The sequence below is a fragment of the Lotus japonicus genome, chromosome 5, assembly GCF_012489685.1.
Source record: "Lotus japonicus ecotype B-129 chromosome 5, LjGifu_v1.2".
Taxonomy (NCBI): Eukaryota; Viridiplantae; Streptophyta; class Magnoliopsida; order Fabales; family Fabaceae; genus Lotus; species Lotus japonicus.
The window spans coordinates 9,092,610-9,109,208 of NC_080045.1; the positions used below are offsets into that span (position 1 = coordinate 9,092,610).

The following is a 16,599-nucleotide window of genomic DNA, read 5'->3' on the forward strand; positions in this document are numbered from 1 at the left end:
TAAAATTCCGTATTCTCCCTATTGAATACGGAACTTAAAATTCCGTACTGTATTTAAGCATGCGTGTCACATTTTCAACCACTCATTATATACTAAAACAGATACGGAATTTTATTTTCCGTATTGATACGGAACTTTAAATTCCGTATTTAATAAAGTGGGGTGCAAAGCCTAAGGGGTGGGGCACCAAACTCAATTCCCGATTTCTCATATAGAGACACCCTATAAATTCTATCATTACAAAGTCTCAGCAGTTAACAAATAGCATATTGTTGCTAATTTTTGAAAAGTGAGGCATCTACTTCATCCTGCTTGGTCCTCGGTTGAACACCGATTTTTACAACTGTTTGGGTTGGTTGTTTCGATTTTCCTGATATTCGCTATTGTGTCTTACTCGGTGGGGTGGAAGAACTCGCGGTTGCGGTTCTCCTGGTGCTTCCATCGCCCACGTTGAGGCTAGGAGATTGACCATCATCAATGATGTGGGAATAGCAAAGTTGATTGTCCTTATCATCCACGCACAATGGTACGATATTCGATTTAATAGAAAAATTGCAGCAACATCTAATGATAGATTGCGACTTTGTATACAGCAGAAACCTTTCGCAGTTAATGACCCAAAGCAATCGAGTCTTAATCAGCATTGCTGCGATATCTGTTGTCAGTGGGGTTATGATTGTATTGCATGTTGTTAGGAATAAGTTAATAGGTTTCCAGAGAAGGCAAATCCTGAGGTAGCACTAGTGGTTGGCTGAGACGGTTCTTGAACTGGTTTGATTAGTGTGAATGTTATTCTTGTAGAAGGTCAAATGTTTGACTAAGAAAATCTCCTAATTAATTTTGAATCCCTTAATTTTCTATTGATCTCTAGAATTATCTAATTTTGTTTTGTAGTATTTTGTTATTATTTTCAGAATTAGTTAATTAATTATTATTATCAATAACATGAACGATATTTAGATGAAAATATATCTTGAACTAATTAAACGCTGAACAAGCACCGGTGACCATTGGTAACTTCCAAAAATCAAATGTCAATGCCTCAACCGTGTATTTAGAGGCTTGTAGTTTGGGCTTTTGAGCCCACCACAACCATCGAAAAAAAAAAATCTTCAAAAGGGTACAAAATGATGTAAGAAAGGTCATTTCATATTTCTCTCATTCATTTAGTTGCGAACCCCGGTTTTTTTCTTACATTGTTGGGTTTAGGATATAACATGTTTCCCTAAAACTATTCACAAAAAAACTGTCATCTTGGAAAGCTAATATACTCAACTTTTTTTAAAGCAGAAGGAGTTTTATTTAACATAAATGAGAATACAACCCTCTCTCAAGTGGGATAAATTTTAATAAGAACAAAAACAACGAATAAAGGTCACATTGAAAAATTACAAGATCAATCAAATTGGAAAATATGAATTTATAGTATAACAACTTAGTACCAAAAGGAAAGGACCCCATAAAGTTGGAACATGTGAATTCATAGTATATCAGTGATTTCTCAAATAGAGACACCCCATAAATCCTATCATAATAAGGTCATTCTATTAAATATATTTATATACAACATCCTAAGTGGGGGAACAAAACCTCAGAAATTAACAAATGCCAACTATCTATGCACTTCAAAATACCTGCATATTGTAGTAATACTAATAGCTAAAGGGAAATGCTAGTAAACACATCAATACACTTATTGTGATTGATTTACTTTTAAAAAAGTCAACCCAATTTTCTAAAAGTGAGGCAAGTCTGTTGACTTTTGTATTGTAAAAATATACCAATCATAGAGAGTGTGTACTAGATTTTGTTTAAAAGAGTATGTTGCTCATTTGAAGCCGCTTATTGAACCAGTCCAACAGACTCTAAGGTGTTAACGGTTTTACAGAATGCTAGTTGAAAGAGAAATGACTATCTATGCACATTCTAAGCATTGATCCACTTCATACACATTGTAGTCTTACTACACAAAACTTGCTAACTTTCACATGCATATTGTTCATTTGAAGAGGATTGCTCTTGAGCCAGGGCAGTGGACTGCGATGGTCTTTTGAACTGCACTAAGATCATGGTCATGTTATCAAATCCCACACCGACAGCAATTGATGGTGCCAAACACCGATCTAGTACTCTCTCACAAATCACAGAAAGTTTTGTTTCCTGTGAAATAAAAGGGTATCATGTCAAAACATCTACTTCACAGATAAGCCAAACTACGAATCATGATTATCTACATGAATATTTCACATGACACTGTCATGTTAAAATTTTGTGCTTATTATCTCTTCATATCTATTATAGATGTGACCCTCTCAATATTTATGAAGAGATTAAGATAGACACAGTTTCACATGACATTGTCATGTGACATGAGTGAATCGAATCCGCCAAACTACAATGAAATAATAACTTGGATCACTGATCAAGCAGAAACAACACTTGAATGCAAGCACAGCATAGAACTAACCTACAGACTAGATAAAAAATACGGCTGTAATAAACTTTAAGTCCATAACTCTATTCATGGTTAAAAAAAATGGGTATGTTATCCACGAGCATGCTTTGCAAATTCTCTTCAATTAATTACAAGTACAAGTAGTAATTCTTCTCCATGACAGTACAAAGTACTGCAATAAATGTCATTCATAAGCATAATGTATAGGCAAAAATCACAGCTAACTATTGATTGAATACTTCACCATATTGTTATGAAACTTTTATGACCTAAAACTTACCAAGACCAGTTGTTGACGTACAAAATCTACCAATTGTTGGCTTGAAAGGCAATCCCTGAAATATGAGCCAGTAAGAATTAAATAAATCAATCATTGTTGACTTCTTAGCAGATGAAATTTGAGGAAATGCCAATAGTGTACAGTGACCATCTAACCCATCTGTAACCAATACTTCACAGATAAGCCAAACATCTACTTCTTTTCTTCTTATATATATGCCCCGAACCGATTGAGTATTCATAAAATTAAATGATGTGGTTTTTTAGTCAAAGTGAAAAAGGTGTTAGTTGATATATTACATTATTACTTCTAAATTTTTTGTGTCCTTAAGTTAGAATAACCCTATATATATTATATATATATCGTACATATACCCAAGTGTTTTGGAAAATCTCGTACCCGTATTGATACCCAGGACTGTTACCGTACCTGTATCCATGCAAGTAGCTCCTAAAGTATCTATATCTGTGCAAAGCCATCTAGTTTCAAAGACCTATGCAAATGGCTTTTAAACATTCTGGTTGATTAAAGTTAAGAACAGAGCAGCTCTGTGTAATTTCTGAGATTGGAGAAATACATTTTTTAAACCTAGTATCTGTAATTTGCTCCTATAAGCGTGAAACAAGAAGCTTTTCCTGTGCCTCAAAAAGATGCATAATGCTGTCTTACTAGTGTGTAGAAAATGAAAATTCCATAAGCTACTACAACTTAATGCAAACGACCATGATATTATCCGAATACAAGAAAAAATTCAGAATAAAAATATGGGTACAAGAGCATAAGCAGCATACCATATACCATCACAAGCTAGTACTAAAAATTCATCTTCATCGTGACGGTCAACCTATGAAAAAATGTCAAAAACAAAACTAACAGTCATAACAGAACTTATAATACTAATAACTAGTAAGTGCGGAGGCTCTTGACCAAGTATTTTATTATTGATTTGACCAAATTGCAACTGGGAAATTGTGATATATCTATACCACTTAAAAAGTAAGCTGAAATTCACAGGAGCAAACTTACAATGTTTATATCTGGATTGGCAGTCACAATTTGTTTTTCAGCAGAAAGAAATTTATTCTGCTTAAACTCCATGTCACCTGCAGAATGTTGAAACATATTGAGTAAAACTATATAAACCCCCACTAAAATCCAAAATATTTGTCTCCACCATGAAATTAGTATCAACAAGAGAAGGTATATATTTGAAATCATCAATTATGCAATTTTGAAACCAATTCACATGCTGAGAAACCTCCTTGCCTCCTCATAAAGAACAAAAACAAAATGAAATAATAGAAAGTTGCCTTTTGTTTCTGGCACACTTAATTATATTTTATCATGTTCACGAATTCATGGATATGCCTCAATAAAGGTGCAAGCGAAAAACTCTCGTTACTCAAGTTAAAATTGAGAAAAGGAAGATCAAATTAACATTTGGAAATGCTCGCTCACTGGTAGTTAAGTACCTATAGCTCTGGCAAGATTTAAACTCCCATTAACTCGTCCTGCATGAATAAAACCACCAGCTTTCAAGATTCTTTCCTTTTCAATATCAAGATCAGGTTTGTGGTCTCTAGACAAATTATATGCCTGTGGAAATAAAGCCATTATCAGAAGGAGGAAATTGTAACTTTCCACAATATCTGTTTTTGAAAACCTAACATATATAGCCTATAAGGTAAAGAGACCAAAGCAATTTTTTGTAGTGAGTCATACAAAACACGATAGGTAGTGTACATATATCTCCATACCAGCAGATAGAATGCTAAGAATCCAAGAGTTTCCATTGCAAAGTTACCTCACCGTTCCTAGATATTACACAGCGTGAATCACCAGCATTTGCAACAAAAAGTTGGTCGTTTCTAATAACTGCAACACATGCAGTGCTTCCTGAAGTTGGTCCGGCGAAATCAGAATGAGGCCCCTGCTAACGATATTAAGATCAGATTACATAAAATTACAATTATTATACACACGCAAAAAACCAGCACATTTGGGGAAACATAACCCTAGAATCCATGGACAATATTTCTGCACTTTAAGAGCCATATGGTCGACAACAACAGACCAAGTATTACCCATTAACACTTTGTTTGGTAGAGAAGAGAGAGATAGAGAAGAGAGAGCAGAGAAGAGAGAATATGAGTAGAGAGAAATATGTGTGAAATAGAGTAGATTTTGAAGGTTGTTTGTAATGATAGAAAGAGAAGAGAGAGTAGAGAAAGAATGATGTGGCTTCTCTCTCCCTTCGTTTGGTTGAGTATAAGATGAGAAGAGAGTGTTTCTAGTTGTATAAAATGACCTTTGTACCCAAAAGTAAAAATATTACAAAAGTGATTCTAAAATGTATTCAAAATAAATATATAAAATTTATCAAAATAAATTTTTTTATCATAAAATTATTGTATATACTTATAATTATTTTAGATATATTTGTATGAACACATTTATTATCAATGTTTATCAACAGTAGTTACATTAGTATACTTATTATTTATTATATTAGTACAGTAGGTATCAAATAGAGGGAGAATTTAGTAAACATAAAAACTATAGTTTCATCAGTCTTCAATTTTGAGAGACTTAAAAAATGTTACTTGGACCCACCAAAAACTACCCCTCTCTTCTATCTCTTTGCTAAACAAACAAGGGTGCTTTCAAACTTTCTGCTCTATCTCTCTAAGCTGAATCTCTCTCTTCAAAGTCTAGGCTAACAAACAGAGCGTAAAACTATGATGCTGAAAAGTTAATGTGGATGTACATTTCAAATGTTACACCTACCTCCTCAAAGGTCCAACCATCATCACATTTGTCCTTACCATTATTTCTTCGTGGTGACCAAATAAATCCTTCAACCATCCCACTAAACTTGTTTAACTTGTCACCCAAGACTGCTAATTCCCTCCATCCTCTTTGACCACGCATCATGTCATCCATTCTGCATAATAACAAAAATACAAGTTAAAAATTCCCTTTTTTTTTGCTGGTTTTTTAGTGGCCGGTGTAGTAGCCGGACTAAAATCCTCGGTTCCCATCCGGTGTCCCATTCCCTGTCCGACCAATCCAATTGTGTCATGTCATTCAAAAATCACTGATGTAAGGTCATAATTGTTATACTTATGCTTACATGGCACGATTTGATTGGTGTGACATGGAAGGAGATACCAAATGGGGACAAAAGATATTCATTCGTAGTAGCTAGTGGGAGAAACCAATGTGGACTAGTGATCACTTTTTCTTCCATATTATCAAATTGACAAGCAAACAAATGATACAAAGCCAAACTTCACATATATGCTTTAATTCCACTAATTTTGATAAAACTCGATAAATTCAATAATATGCTAAAGTCTAGACACAGACCAGCAACAAACAAGTGGACGACAACTCGTAACAACAAAAATTGAGCATCTAAGGAACTATAGATAAAACCACCTGTGTTTTCACCCCTTTCTCTTTGGTGAATAGCTACACACCTTTGTATGTTAAAAGAAACACATTCTACTACAAATATTATTATATCACAAAGTAAAAAAGTTCAACTGTTGGTCCAAAAGGAAGAAGTAGATTTAATTAGTTCAAAAGCTCAACAAATTTTGGTCACTAGTAGCTGAATACACATTGAGGAACAACCTTAAGTAATTAAAAACAACGGGCCCTGTTTTTAATCTAACCTAAAAAATGCTTTCTGAAGAGAGGTTACAACATCTCCAGCTATGTATGCTTCATTCGTAAGCACCTGTTGGTGTAGATACTTAGCACAAAACTTTGCAACCACTTTACCTGAAAATTTGGGGTTAAGTGAACATCTCTGACATATTACTGAATACAAAACTACATAATGTCTATACTATTATCCTTTTCCCTGTCTAGGGTCATTGATATTTGTAGCAGACTTATGTACACCCCGTCATTAAAAAATTCAAGGCAACAAGTCAAGGAGCATTGATGTACATGAGCTAAACAAATCTACCAGAAAATGGTCTAAAAGGTAAACCAGAAGCTATATGTTTGAAACAATAAGCAGACAAAAAAGTAGAGTGTAATATATAAAACATAAGCATAGAAACAATTTGAGGCACAGTAGAAAAACATTAACATTAGATGGGAGCTTGTTGAGTTCGATTGGAATCAATGTACAAGAGTTGCACTAAGTATGCAGTGTGCTAAGATCTTTACAGGTTTTAATTTCAAAGATAGTCAAGCTCCACGGATTCCCATCTTCAATTGTAATCGACCAGGACCAATTATTTTTGTGCCACTTTTGAGCTGAATTGTTTAAACAATAAGGCACCAAGTTAAAATACAGTACAGAGCCTACCATCCATAAATGGATGGTCATGCTGAGGTAGATGTCCGGGTCCAATCTGAGACAGTTTCCTTGGGTAGCATGGGTAGAATTTTGGTTTACCACAAATAGTTTAGCTGCTCAACACAGATGAAACCATTCTAGGCTCTACAAGGGCATGAGCCACCTCTAAGGGAGACACATTCCCTTCTAATGTGGAAGAGGTCAATCAGATGACCAGGGCTAGGGATGACAAGTAGCAGCAACTAAAACATAATTTGGAGAGGCCAAAAGAAAGGATAAAATGTCAGGCTGGTAAAAAGAGTAGAGATGTAGAATTTCAGCTGAGAGATTATCTGTATTTGAAATTTCAGCTATTTAAGTTGTGATCTTTGGCCAAGAAGAGAAATAAAAAGTTAGTCCAACGTTTTTAACTGAGGAGTCAGAGGTACAGACCAACTGAGGTGCTGGATTTGTGATATAACTGCAGTGGAGATGCAGAAGTATTGATCAAATGGTCTGGCTCACCGGATTGTGAAAATTCATGGGAGTCGCTCAACTCTATGCAGTCTAGTTAGCCTCATTTTCAACTTGAGGGAGATTTGTTATTGATGTAGGCAGTTAGTTATAAAGCCTATGGTAGAGAGTAGGGCGTTGATAAGAAAGTTAGTCTTTGAGGAGGAGGGACCAAAACTTCTAATAGTCTAGATCTCGTAGTATCAGTTCTGTCTCCATTGGGCGGCACTGATTTACTTGCTTGATTTTAAATAAAACACTCAATCGTTCTTCCTAGTCCTGAACCAGTTACGGAACTTTTTTTTTAGAATATATCGCATCCTAGCTAGCTTTACAACTGAGCACGCGAATCAACTGGAATGGGTCGACCAAGCTTAACCAGAAGTCTTCAAACCCTAGGTATGCGGGCTGCCTTAATTAGTCGAAGGGAGAGATTTTCCGTCTAAAGTGATCTCCTCCCCAGCTCGAATTGTCTTTAGTGGAGAATACATGTGGTTTAGACCAAAAAAATTCCTAGCTAGCTTTTTAGTGTTGTTACAATATATTTGGATTTTGATTGGTTAGGATTGATTTTGTTACAACATATCACAATTTGGTTTCATTGTGTAAATATTATGAAATTATCTATTAGATTGTATTTCAATTTTCAGCCCTATAAATAGGACTGATCTCTTGTACATTTCAACAAGATATGCAAAAATACAAGTCCCTTTTTTCTAATTTTTCTTTTCTGGTTTAAACAAGCATTATATGGGTCTGTGGGATAGAAGGGTAGATATCATTTAAAAGAGAAAAATAAAACAGCAAAAGTAAGACAAGTCATTTCAATATACTCTGAAGACTAGACATTTGTAATAAAGTAGTAAAACTGACATTCAGCCTTCCTTTCATATAGCAAGCTTGTTCAAATGTTACCTCCATGACCATCATAAACACCAAAAAACGAAGTGGATGCATCCAGATCAAGATGTGCAGCATGCTAGCAAAAGAAAAGAGAATGAATAAAGCAAAAGCCTTTCAATGGTTTAACTAAGTACAACATAAGAAACACAAATATGATGAAATGAGTTGAAAAAAACAACATCAAAGGAAAATTTAATAGGAGAAAATTTTATTCCAAAAAACAGAAATCACTGGACCGAAAAAAACACAATGCCTTTGCCACGTGAGAACAAAAGAAAAATTCACATCTTACAATACCCTAACAACAACACCACTACCTCCCAACCAAACATATTAAGCCAAGCTCAACTAGACAATACACGAAAATAACAGAGCGCCACACAAATATGAGCATAGCATCAGAAAGACAGAAACTATTGCAGACATTTCCTAGTAGAGTTCTCAAAATTTCAAGGAATCTTAGGATTTGCTCTTCTCACTTAGAATTTGATAACATATATTTATCTGTTTTGCAATTCTACCAGAATTATGCAGTATAGAAGCCCTAAAAGAAACCTACAATCCGAACTGTGAATTGCATATATCAAAGACCTAAAAAAATCTATTCACTCACATGAGACATAAACTCGTATTATATAACATGTTAGGGGAAGCAAGCCCCACCTCTCTACTTATCAAACAAAAGATTTCCCTAAAATATATTGGAAAAAAACCTATTCAGAGCACTTCTACTCTATCGCTACCGGTTAATTTTACTCAACAAGTAGAGCATAATAGCTATTTACCATACAAATGATTTTAAATCAAATAAATTAGCAATTTGTTTAGTAATTACTCACAGCATCTTCCATTGATACACGCCAGCCTTGCATAGATGATAAGCCATATCTAAGATGGTCGTTTTCACCATCTTGAGAAAACTTATCAGTTTTGGGAATGCTGAAATTTGTTCCCATTTACCTGAATTAAGACAAACAAATGTCAAATTATGATAAAGCATACAAATTTAATAGATTTTAAGAAAGCAAACACAAATCTAACAAGTAAACTAAATTAAGAATCTTCCATTAAAAAGAAATAGAAAGAAGCAAGAGAAAAAAAGAGAATGATGCATATATATTCTTTTGCAATTCTACATGCCAATCATAGTTGAATTGAAGAGACAGTAGAATTCAAGGAAGACCCAGATGACAAAAAGAGTAGCAAAGGAAATTGAACAGTTCAGAGTTGATAATTCTTTGCATTCTCACATGAAATTGGAAAGAAAACACTCTCACAACGAAGAAAGATGGTGGAGGTTGAAGAAGGGTACCAACCTGAACCGAATTGGACATGAAAGGGATAGAGTGGGAGAATGAAGAATTATCTAAAGGAAGAAAAGGAGAAGACTTTATTAGCACTGATCATCCATCATCCACCACCACAAGTACAACTGCATTTCATTCATGATGACTTGACTACAATTGCTTATCTCACATTCATGACTTTTCCTCAACATTATTATTATATTCCTTTTTTTCATATAAAACTTAAATTATAATTTTATATTTTTTTAATTTAAACTACTATTATTTATAGAATATTAATTTAATAATAATTTATAAACATTAGTTGTTGTGGTCATTGGTGTTTGCGGAGTCACGCTTTCATTTAAAAACCAAAAACTGATAAGGTACTTAAATTAATCAACAACTTTTGTTAGTGATTATTTTGGTACACTACTTTAAAAATTAAAGGTAACAATTATTATTATGACTTGTATATTTTGCACTCGCCGAAAATAAACAAAAGTAATCAATTTAATGATTTATAATATTATCATAGAAATATCAAAGTTACATCACTAACATTTTTTTGAATAAATTTTATGTATAAATTTAAGAATTTTTAGGTATGAATTTAAGAAAAAATGTTACAACTTTTTCAATAAAAACATTTAAACAATATTGGTCTACGTGTAACCACCGCGTGCATGCATACATAAAAATAATATGGAGTGAGCACAGGTGCCACGAAGGCACGAACCATGGTAATTGACTAATTGGTAAGGACTCATATCATATGCTTGAAATTGGCTTATCTAAAACAATATGCTTGAAATTTTTTCAATGAATATAAATTTCATTTTTCTTTTTCTTTTTCTTTTTCATCGAAAAACAATTTTCTTTTTTCTTGAATCGATATATTTCTTTTATTAGTTATTACATCTGATTTATATAATTGCTTTTATTTAATTATTTTAAGAAAAATAATAAAAGTGTCAAAAGCTATGTATTATAAATTTTACTTACAAAAAATCCTATTGATTACGGCAAATCAAAAAATATATCCACCAATATGGGTGGGCACAACTGACTTTAAGTTTCGGATTTAGCTCTCACCTTTCAAAGCTCGAGGGTTCGAATCCCCCTAAGTTCAGTAAAATCCCCCTCGAGGGTTCGAATCCCCCTGAGTACGGCAAATCGAAATATATATTCACCAACATGGGTGGACACAACTGACTTTAAGCTTAGGATTTAGCTCTCACATTTCAAACCTTGAGGGTTTGAATCCCCCTTAGTTCAGTAAAATCTCAATTGGTGGACAACCCTCCGGCGCTCCTTCTAGGAGTGAGCCTCTGCTGACCTCCTTGGCATGTCACTGGCGCCATGCCCTAGTCTGGTTAAATGCTTTTATTTAAATTAAAATGAAAAATAATGTAGTTTTTTCTTTTTGGTCAATAAAAATAATGTAGTTATTCCTCCTAAGTCGTACCTGTATTTAAATTAAACTCAATTCTGCAATTCCCAACAATTCAAATGGCTTCCATGGCTTTCTCTACAACTTTCTTCACACCTCTTCATGCCTCAACAACATCAACCCCTTCTTCACAACCCTCTTTGCCTTTCATCAAATCCTCCTTTGCTTCCTCCAACTCACCCTTTTTCCAAAATGTCTCGTTTTCCCTGCAAACCTCATCCAATCTTCCCAGGCCTCTCTTCAAGCCTCCCTCTTTCTCTGTCCATGCAAGAGCAGCCACTGAAAAAACCATTTATGAGTTCACTGTCAAGGTAAGGTATCATCCTCAATTTTAATTTCAATTTTTTCATCCTCTTTATACGATTATAGAAACTTTAATTTTTTCTTTATGCAAAAAAAAGTGGGTCAACCTTGGATTTTGAATTTGGTCAAAATTGTAGTTTTTTGTGCTGATAATTTTTTGACATATTTGAATTTGTAGGATGTGGAAACCTTATTGAAATTAATTAATTAAAAAATATAGTTTTTTTATTAATTTTTTTATATTTTTATTAGCTAACAGTGTATTATATGGTTCAGGATATTGATAAGAAGGATGTTTCTTTAAGCAAATTCAAGGGGAAGGTTCTCTTGATTGTCAATGTTGCTTCCAGATGGTATGGATTATGGAGGAAAATATGAACTTCAATATATTTGTGACAGAGCTTTCTTTTTTTTTCCCCTTTAATCTTTATCCCAATTTCTTAACTCTTAGTGATTGTGTTGAAGTTTCTGGTTAGTTATGCTACTATTGAATAATTTTCGTTTGAATGACAGTGGTTTGACATCATCGAACTACTCAGAGCTGTCACACTTATATGAAAAGTATAAAGAGAAAGGTATGTTACTTAAAGAGTATAGTTGTTTTTGTATATTCCTAATGTTTCTGAGTTTGATGATTGGTCGTGTTCTACTTGATGTTTGCATCGTGTAGCTTCTTGATTCTGGAACTATCTACTTTTCCAAATCATTCTGCTTGTGTTGGTTTGTGTGTAAAATTAGGAGATAAGTATGTGATTCCTGCCTAATACTAATGTGTGGATGAAGTTTACTAGTTAGGGAAGATGGGAAACTGGGAAGTGAAGAATCAGGTAGGGGGGTGAAAGTGAAGAGGATGGAAAAGCTTTCTTTTCCATTGTGTTGTTTTGAACTTTGGGGCCAACATGCCTTTTTTGCAGCTTTCTAAGAGAGCTTTTCAGAAAGAAAATGATTATTTCCTCCATACAAAGCTGTAGGGAAAGTGGATATGTTGCATTTTCATTCCAATTTGGAGTTGAAGAATTTACAAAAGAAGGAATGCATATTGTAGCCACTCCAATTTCGGTTTGATCGCGGTCACTTTTTTATTTACTGACTACCAGACATGCCTCAGGTTGGTTATTCAATCAGGGAGCATGTATATGGTGGAACATAAGTGAGCTTTGGCCTTAGACACTTTTCTGGTTTCTTGAAATGTAAAGAACTTGGGTTGATTTATTGTAGGAAAACTCAAAACTTTCGAGTGGGCAGATTCAGGAGTGACTTAAATTCAATTTTACACTTTGTTGTTTCTCTTCAAACACGGCTTGGCCATTTTCAGTTCAAAAGTAATATGTTTCTTAGCCACACACTTCTAGTGCCCTTATGCTGTTTCTTTGCAGGTTTGGAGATTCTAGCTTTCCCCTGTAATCAATTTGGTTTTCAGGAGCCTGGATCAAATGAAGAGATTAAGCAGTTTGCTTGCACTCGATTTAAAGCAGAATTTCCAATTTTTGATAAGGTTAGATAAGTTTCTTCAGTCAGTAGTTCAGAACAATTTATACATGACTTAACAAAATAATAAAATTCTGTAAAACAGGTTGATGTAAATGGACCATTTACTGTTCCAGTATACCAGTTTCTGAAATCAAGTGCTGGAGGCTTTCTGGGTGATGTAGTCAAGTGGAATTTTGAGAAATTCTTGATTGATAAAAATGGTAAAGTTGTTGAAAGATACCCACCGACAACCTCTCCTTTTCAGATTGAGGTATGCTAAATTTCATTATAGCTGCAAAAGTCCAGTTTCTAATTACGATGAAAATGAAATTAACTAGTTAGGTACTTGATCGAGTAGTATGGGTGTTTTTCTATGGAAAATTAAAGTAGAGACTAATAGATCTTTAGTCCACTTTATGAAATTCTTAATAGTGTAGTTGATGATATTGGGGAAGTCAATACTGAAAACTCAGTGTTGAAACTTCTAATGCTGAAAACTCCTGCGCTAAAATTTAATGTTTGAAAAGTACCTGATGAAATTGATTGTGCTTTCGATTGGGCTACTTACATGCTGAATGGTTTCAGGCAGGAGATTTTCAGTGACATTAATTTTATTTAAGTATTGAACAAACATGACTAAATTACTTTCATCCTAGTTGAGTGTTGCGTTTTCAAATATCCACGCAGAGAACAAATGCATTTTGTTGCAAAAGCAATATAGGAGTTAAGTCTTAGTTATTGTACCCAAGGGATTAAGGCATGAATACCTAATTCTAAGAGATGGGTTCATTGTTTAGGTGAACCAATGTTGAATTGGTTGGTTGTGAGCATCAAAGAAAATAAAAGAAAGCAAATAAAATATTAAAGCGAAATCAGATCATTAAAGCCTCAAGGTTATGACAGTAATAGTTTCAAATTCCCCCAGTTTATGAATTAACTTATGAATCCTATGATTGCCAATTATACTTCTCAAGTTGCCAAACAGGAGATAGTCGTTAACCAGTAGGCAGTCTACCCCAAACCTACTATTTAAAGCATCTGTCATTAGAAGTGTTAGCTTAAAATAGGCATGAAGCTGCCTAAGGGACGTTTCACGGTCCAATCCTTCCCAGATGAATTGGAAATATTGAAAAGCCTACTCCTAACACCCTACCAGGGACGAGCTAAGAGTGACATCCTAATACTCGATTATCTCTCAGTTTTGTAAATTAACACCCTTTTTTGGAGGCGAGCTAAATACTACTGGTATACTACGGTTGATCAAGTCGCAATATAGAATAAGCGCAAAGAGAAAATACCAATCAATAATGGAAACTAAATTATATAAAACTACAAACTGGGGTTCACATCATCTATTAAATCGTAATCTCAAAGAGATGCTTGGTTAGCACCTTGATGGTCTTCAGCCGCATAACCCAAGATAAGATTCTTCTCCGTCCAAGACCCTCTTCTCTTTCTCTGTTCCATGCGTACTCTCCTCCTTTCTTTTGGTCTTCCTTTTAAATAGAATCCATTTAGGGCTGCAAAATTAGTAGTCTGCGTAATTCAGCATGCCTATGCATACTAAGTACCACAATCATGCTCTTTGACATCCTCGAGGCCGTGGTGTGTCCATGAGATGGGCGTGCTTGTTATGAATCCACAACAACTCATGCTCTGCAAGACATTCTATCTTCCTACTCTCTCTGCTGACTTGTGTTGCAAAAGTTCCCTTCACACTCTCACCATCAGAGGCCACTTCCTTTTCTTCTCTCACACGAAGGAGCAGGACCTGGGTTTCCTCCATTGTTGAGCTGGACCAGTTTTCCATTCTCCTTAGCGCCTCTATGCAACGTGTTCATCTATTCCTTGCTCACCAGCTCTTTCCTTGACACCATTTCTGCTTCGCACTCAAGATAGAAAACTATTACACCCAAAAACTAGTACATCTCCATTATGTGCTCACAGCTTCAAGATTGGAGCTTTGATTCCAGTTGGTAGAAACTGGATCAGTATACATAAGAACATTGTTTATTGATAGAAGTCTATTACACCAGGTACTTGAGAGACCTGGAACTCTCCCCAATTTCTTTTCTTTTTGTTATTTATAATCTCTCATCACTAGCCAACTTAGGGTGTTACCTATTAAAGTCTCGGGATCTCAGTTGATATTCTGTTAGGAGTTAGGACTTTGGATGAAACAACTTATACTCTGCACCAAAATTCCAAAACCTACAGCGACTTCAGGGCTAAACCTATTTTTGGGGCCAACATATTAAGGTTCTAGCAGAGGGATGTTATCCCAAGAATTCTAAGCAAGAAATTGACCGAATGAAGTTACCTTGAAGTTTCAAAGGCTAAAAATGTAGAATTATAAAATCTTTTTCCAAATATCTTTGTTTAACATAAAGCTGACGGTGCCTGTCAATTTTTTTAATTAAAATTATAGACTCAACGTCACGCTCATTTACACTGGATTAGTCATTAAATTTCACATAATTATGACATGTCTGCCACTCTGTTGCTTTTGTATCTTGGCCACTATCAGACAATTCCAATTGCCATTTTTTTTTTGTTAGTCACACACGTAGTTGTAGCAAAGTCTAAGGATGAATTTCTGAAAAGCAAAGTGAGCTAATGATATCACCAGATCAACCTCCCTCAGTGGTTGCACTTGAAAGAAACTATCTATACTACTGCTTTATAAATAAGGACAGCTTATATCTTGTGTATGATATAATATTAAAAGCTTGCAAAACTATTTTATCCTTATCTTGTTTCATATAACTTTTCAGAAGGATATCCAGCAGTTACTTGCTGCATGAGTGTGCAAATCAGAAGACAGAAGGTAGAAGCTGTACCTGGGAGTGAAAACCGATCGATGTTTATAATTGCACAAGGAGTTAAAACTGATGATAAACAATATATATAGTTATGTAAATTTGTTTGCTGTCTTTACTAATTTATGTATCAGTTCAAAGAAGAAAAATTGTACCATACCAGAGGGAAATAGCTTAAAAGATCCAAAGATGATGGTAGTTTTTCTTGGAAGAAATCTCTGAATATTTATGAGTTTGTTGTTAATATGAGACAAATGATATGAACATATATGAGAGGAGAGAAAAATACATATCACGGGGGAAAGAAAAATGTAAGAGATATTTTTTTCTTTTGAAGTTTCTTTGTGATTAATTACACATTTTGTGTAACAATTCGGATTGTTTTCTGTATCACTTAGAAAATTCTTTGGTATCAAGCACATGCTATCATTATGAAGGGGTGTGGTTTTAATACAATCTTTGGTGTTTTTGCTCGCCAAAAGGCCAAAGGCTCAATATTGTCCTGACTGTCCTAGATGATTCATAGCCAAATGAACGTTGTGTTGGGCGATTAAGACGACTAAAGTGAGACTCTATTTGGTTCGACAACTAGCCGAACAAAGGCAAAGCTGATAGGGTTAATGATCCAAAGACTATCCAAGTGTAGTCATAATCTCGGTAGCTATTCACGAGAACTTCACTACGGCCAAGTGATTCTATTACAATAAATTATAATATATAATTTCTTAAGTGTGAGATAATATGCTGACACTTCAACAATTTCATTCAAATATTATTTCCACATACCTTTGATATTTATTGTAATTTTTTACCGCAAAAG

The 16,599-nt window shown here is 34.5% G+C and overlaps 2 protein-coding genes across 3 annotated transcripts; one reads left to right on the forward strand and one right to left on the reverse strand.

Annotated features, from left to right (window-relative positions):
* Positions 1 to 1,742: 1,742 nt before the first annotated feature.
* On the reverse strand, positions 1,743 to 9,921 carry LOC130717676 (probable protein phosphatase 2C 60). Of its 2 annotated transcripts, none has more exons than XM_057568012.1 (11): positions 9,765 to 9,921; positions 9,288 to 9,408; positions 8,461 to 8,524; positions 6,416 to 6,524; positions 5,523 to 5,679; positions 4,540 to 4,665; positions 4,208 to 4,331; positions 3,762 to 3,838; positions 3,527 to 3,579; positions 2,736 to 2,790; positions 1,743 to 2,160 (listed from the first exon to the last, which is right to left on the reverse strand). In XM_057568012.1, exons 2-11 carry the CDS (start codon positions 9,402 to 9,404, stop codon positions 1,978 to 1,980), a joined length of 1,065 nt encoding a protein of 354 aa, XP_057423995.1. In that variant the 5' UTR covers positions 9,405 to 9,408; positions 9,765 to 9,921; the 3' UTR covers positions 1,743 to 1,977. The 2 variants fall into 2 exon arrangements, with proteins under 2 accessions (XP_057423995.1, XP_057423994.1); XM_057568011.1 differs by having other exon boundaries at positions 4,540 to 4,668.
* Positions 9,922 to 11,205: 1,284 nt separating this feature from the next.
* LOC130717698 (phospholipid hydroperoxide glutathione peroxidase, chloroplastic-like) lies at positions 11,206 to 16,172 on the forward strand. Its single transcript, XM_057568036.1, has 6 exons — positions 11,206 to 11,498; positions 11,767 to 11,843; positions 12,004 to 12,065; positions 12,867 to 12,985; positions 13,064 to 13,231; positions 15,735 to 16,172. The coding sequence occupies exons 1-6, from the start codon at positions 11,247 to 11,249 to the stop codon at positions 15,762 to 15,764; spliced, it is 708 nt and encodes a 235-aa protein (XP_057424019.1). The 5' UTR covers positions 11,206 to 11,246; the 3' UTR covers positions 15,765 to 16,172.
* The last annotated feature ends 427 nt before the right edge of the window (positions 16,173 to 16,599 follow it).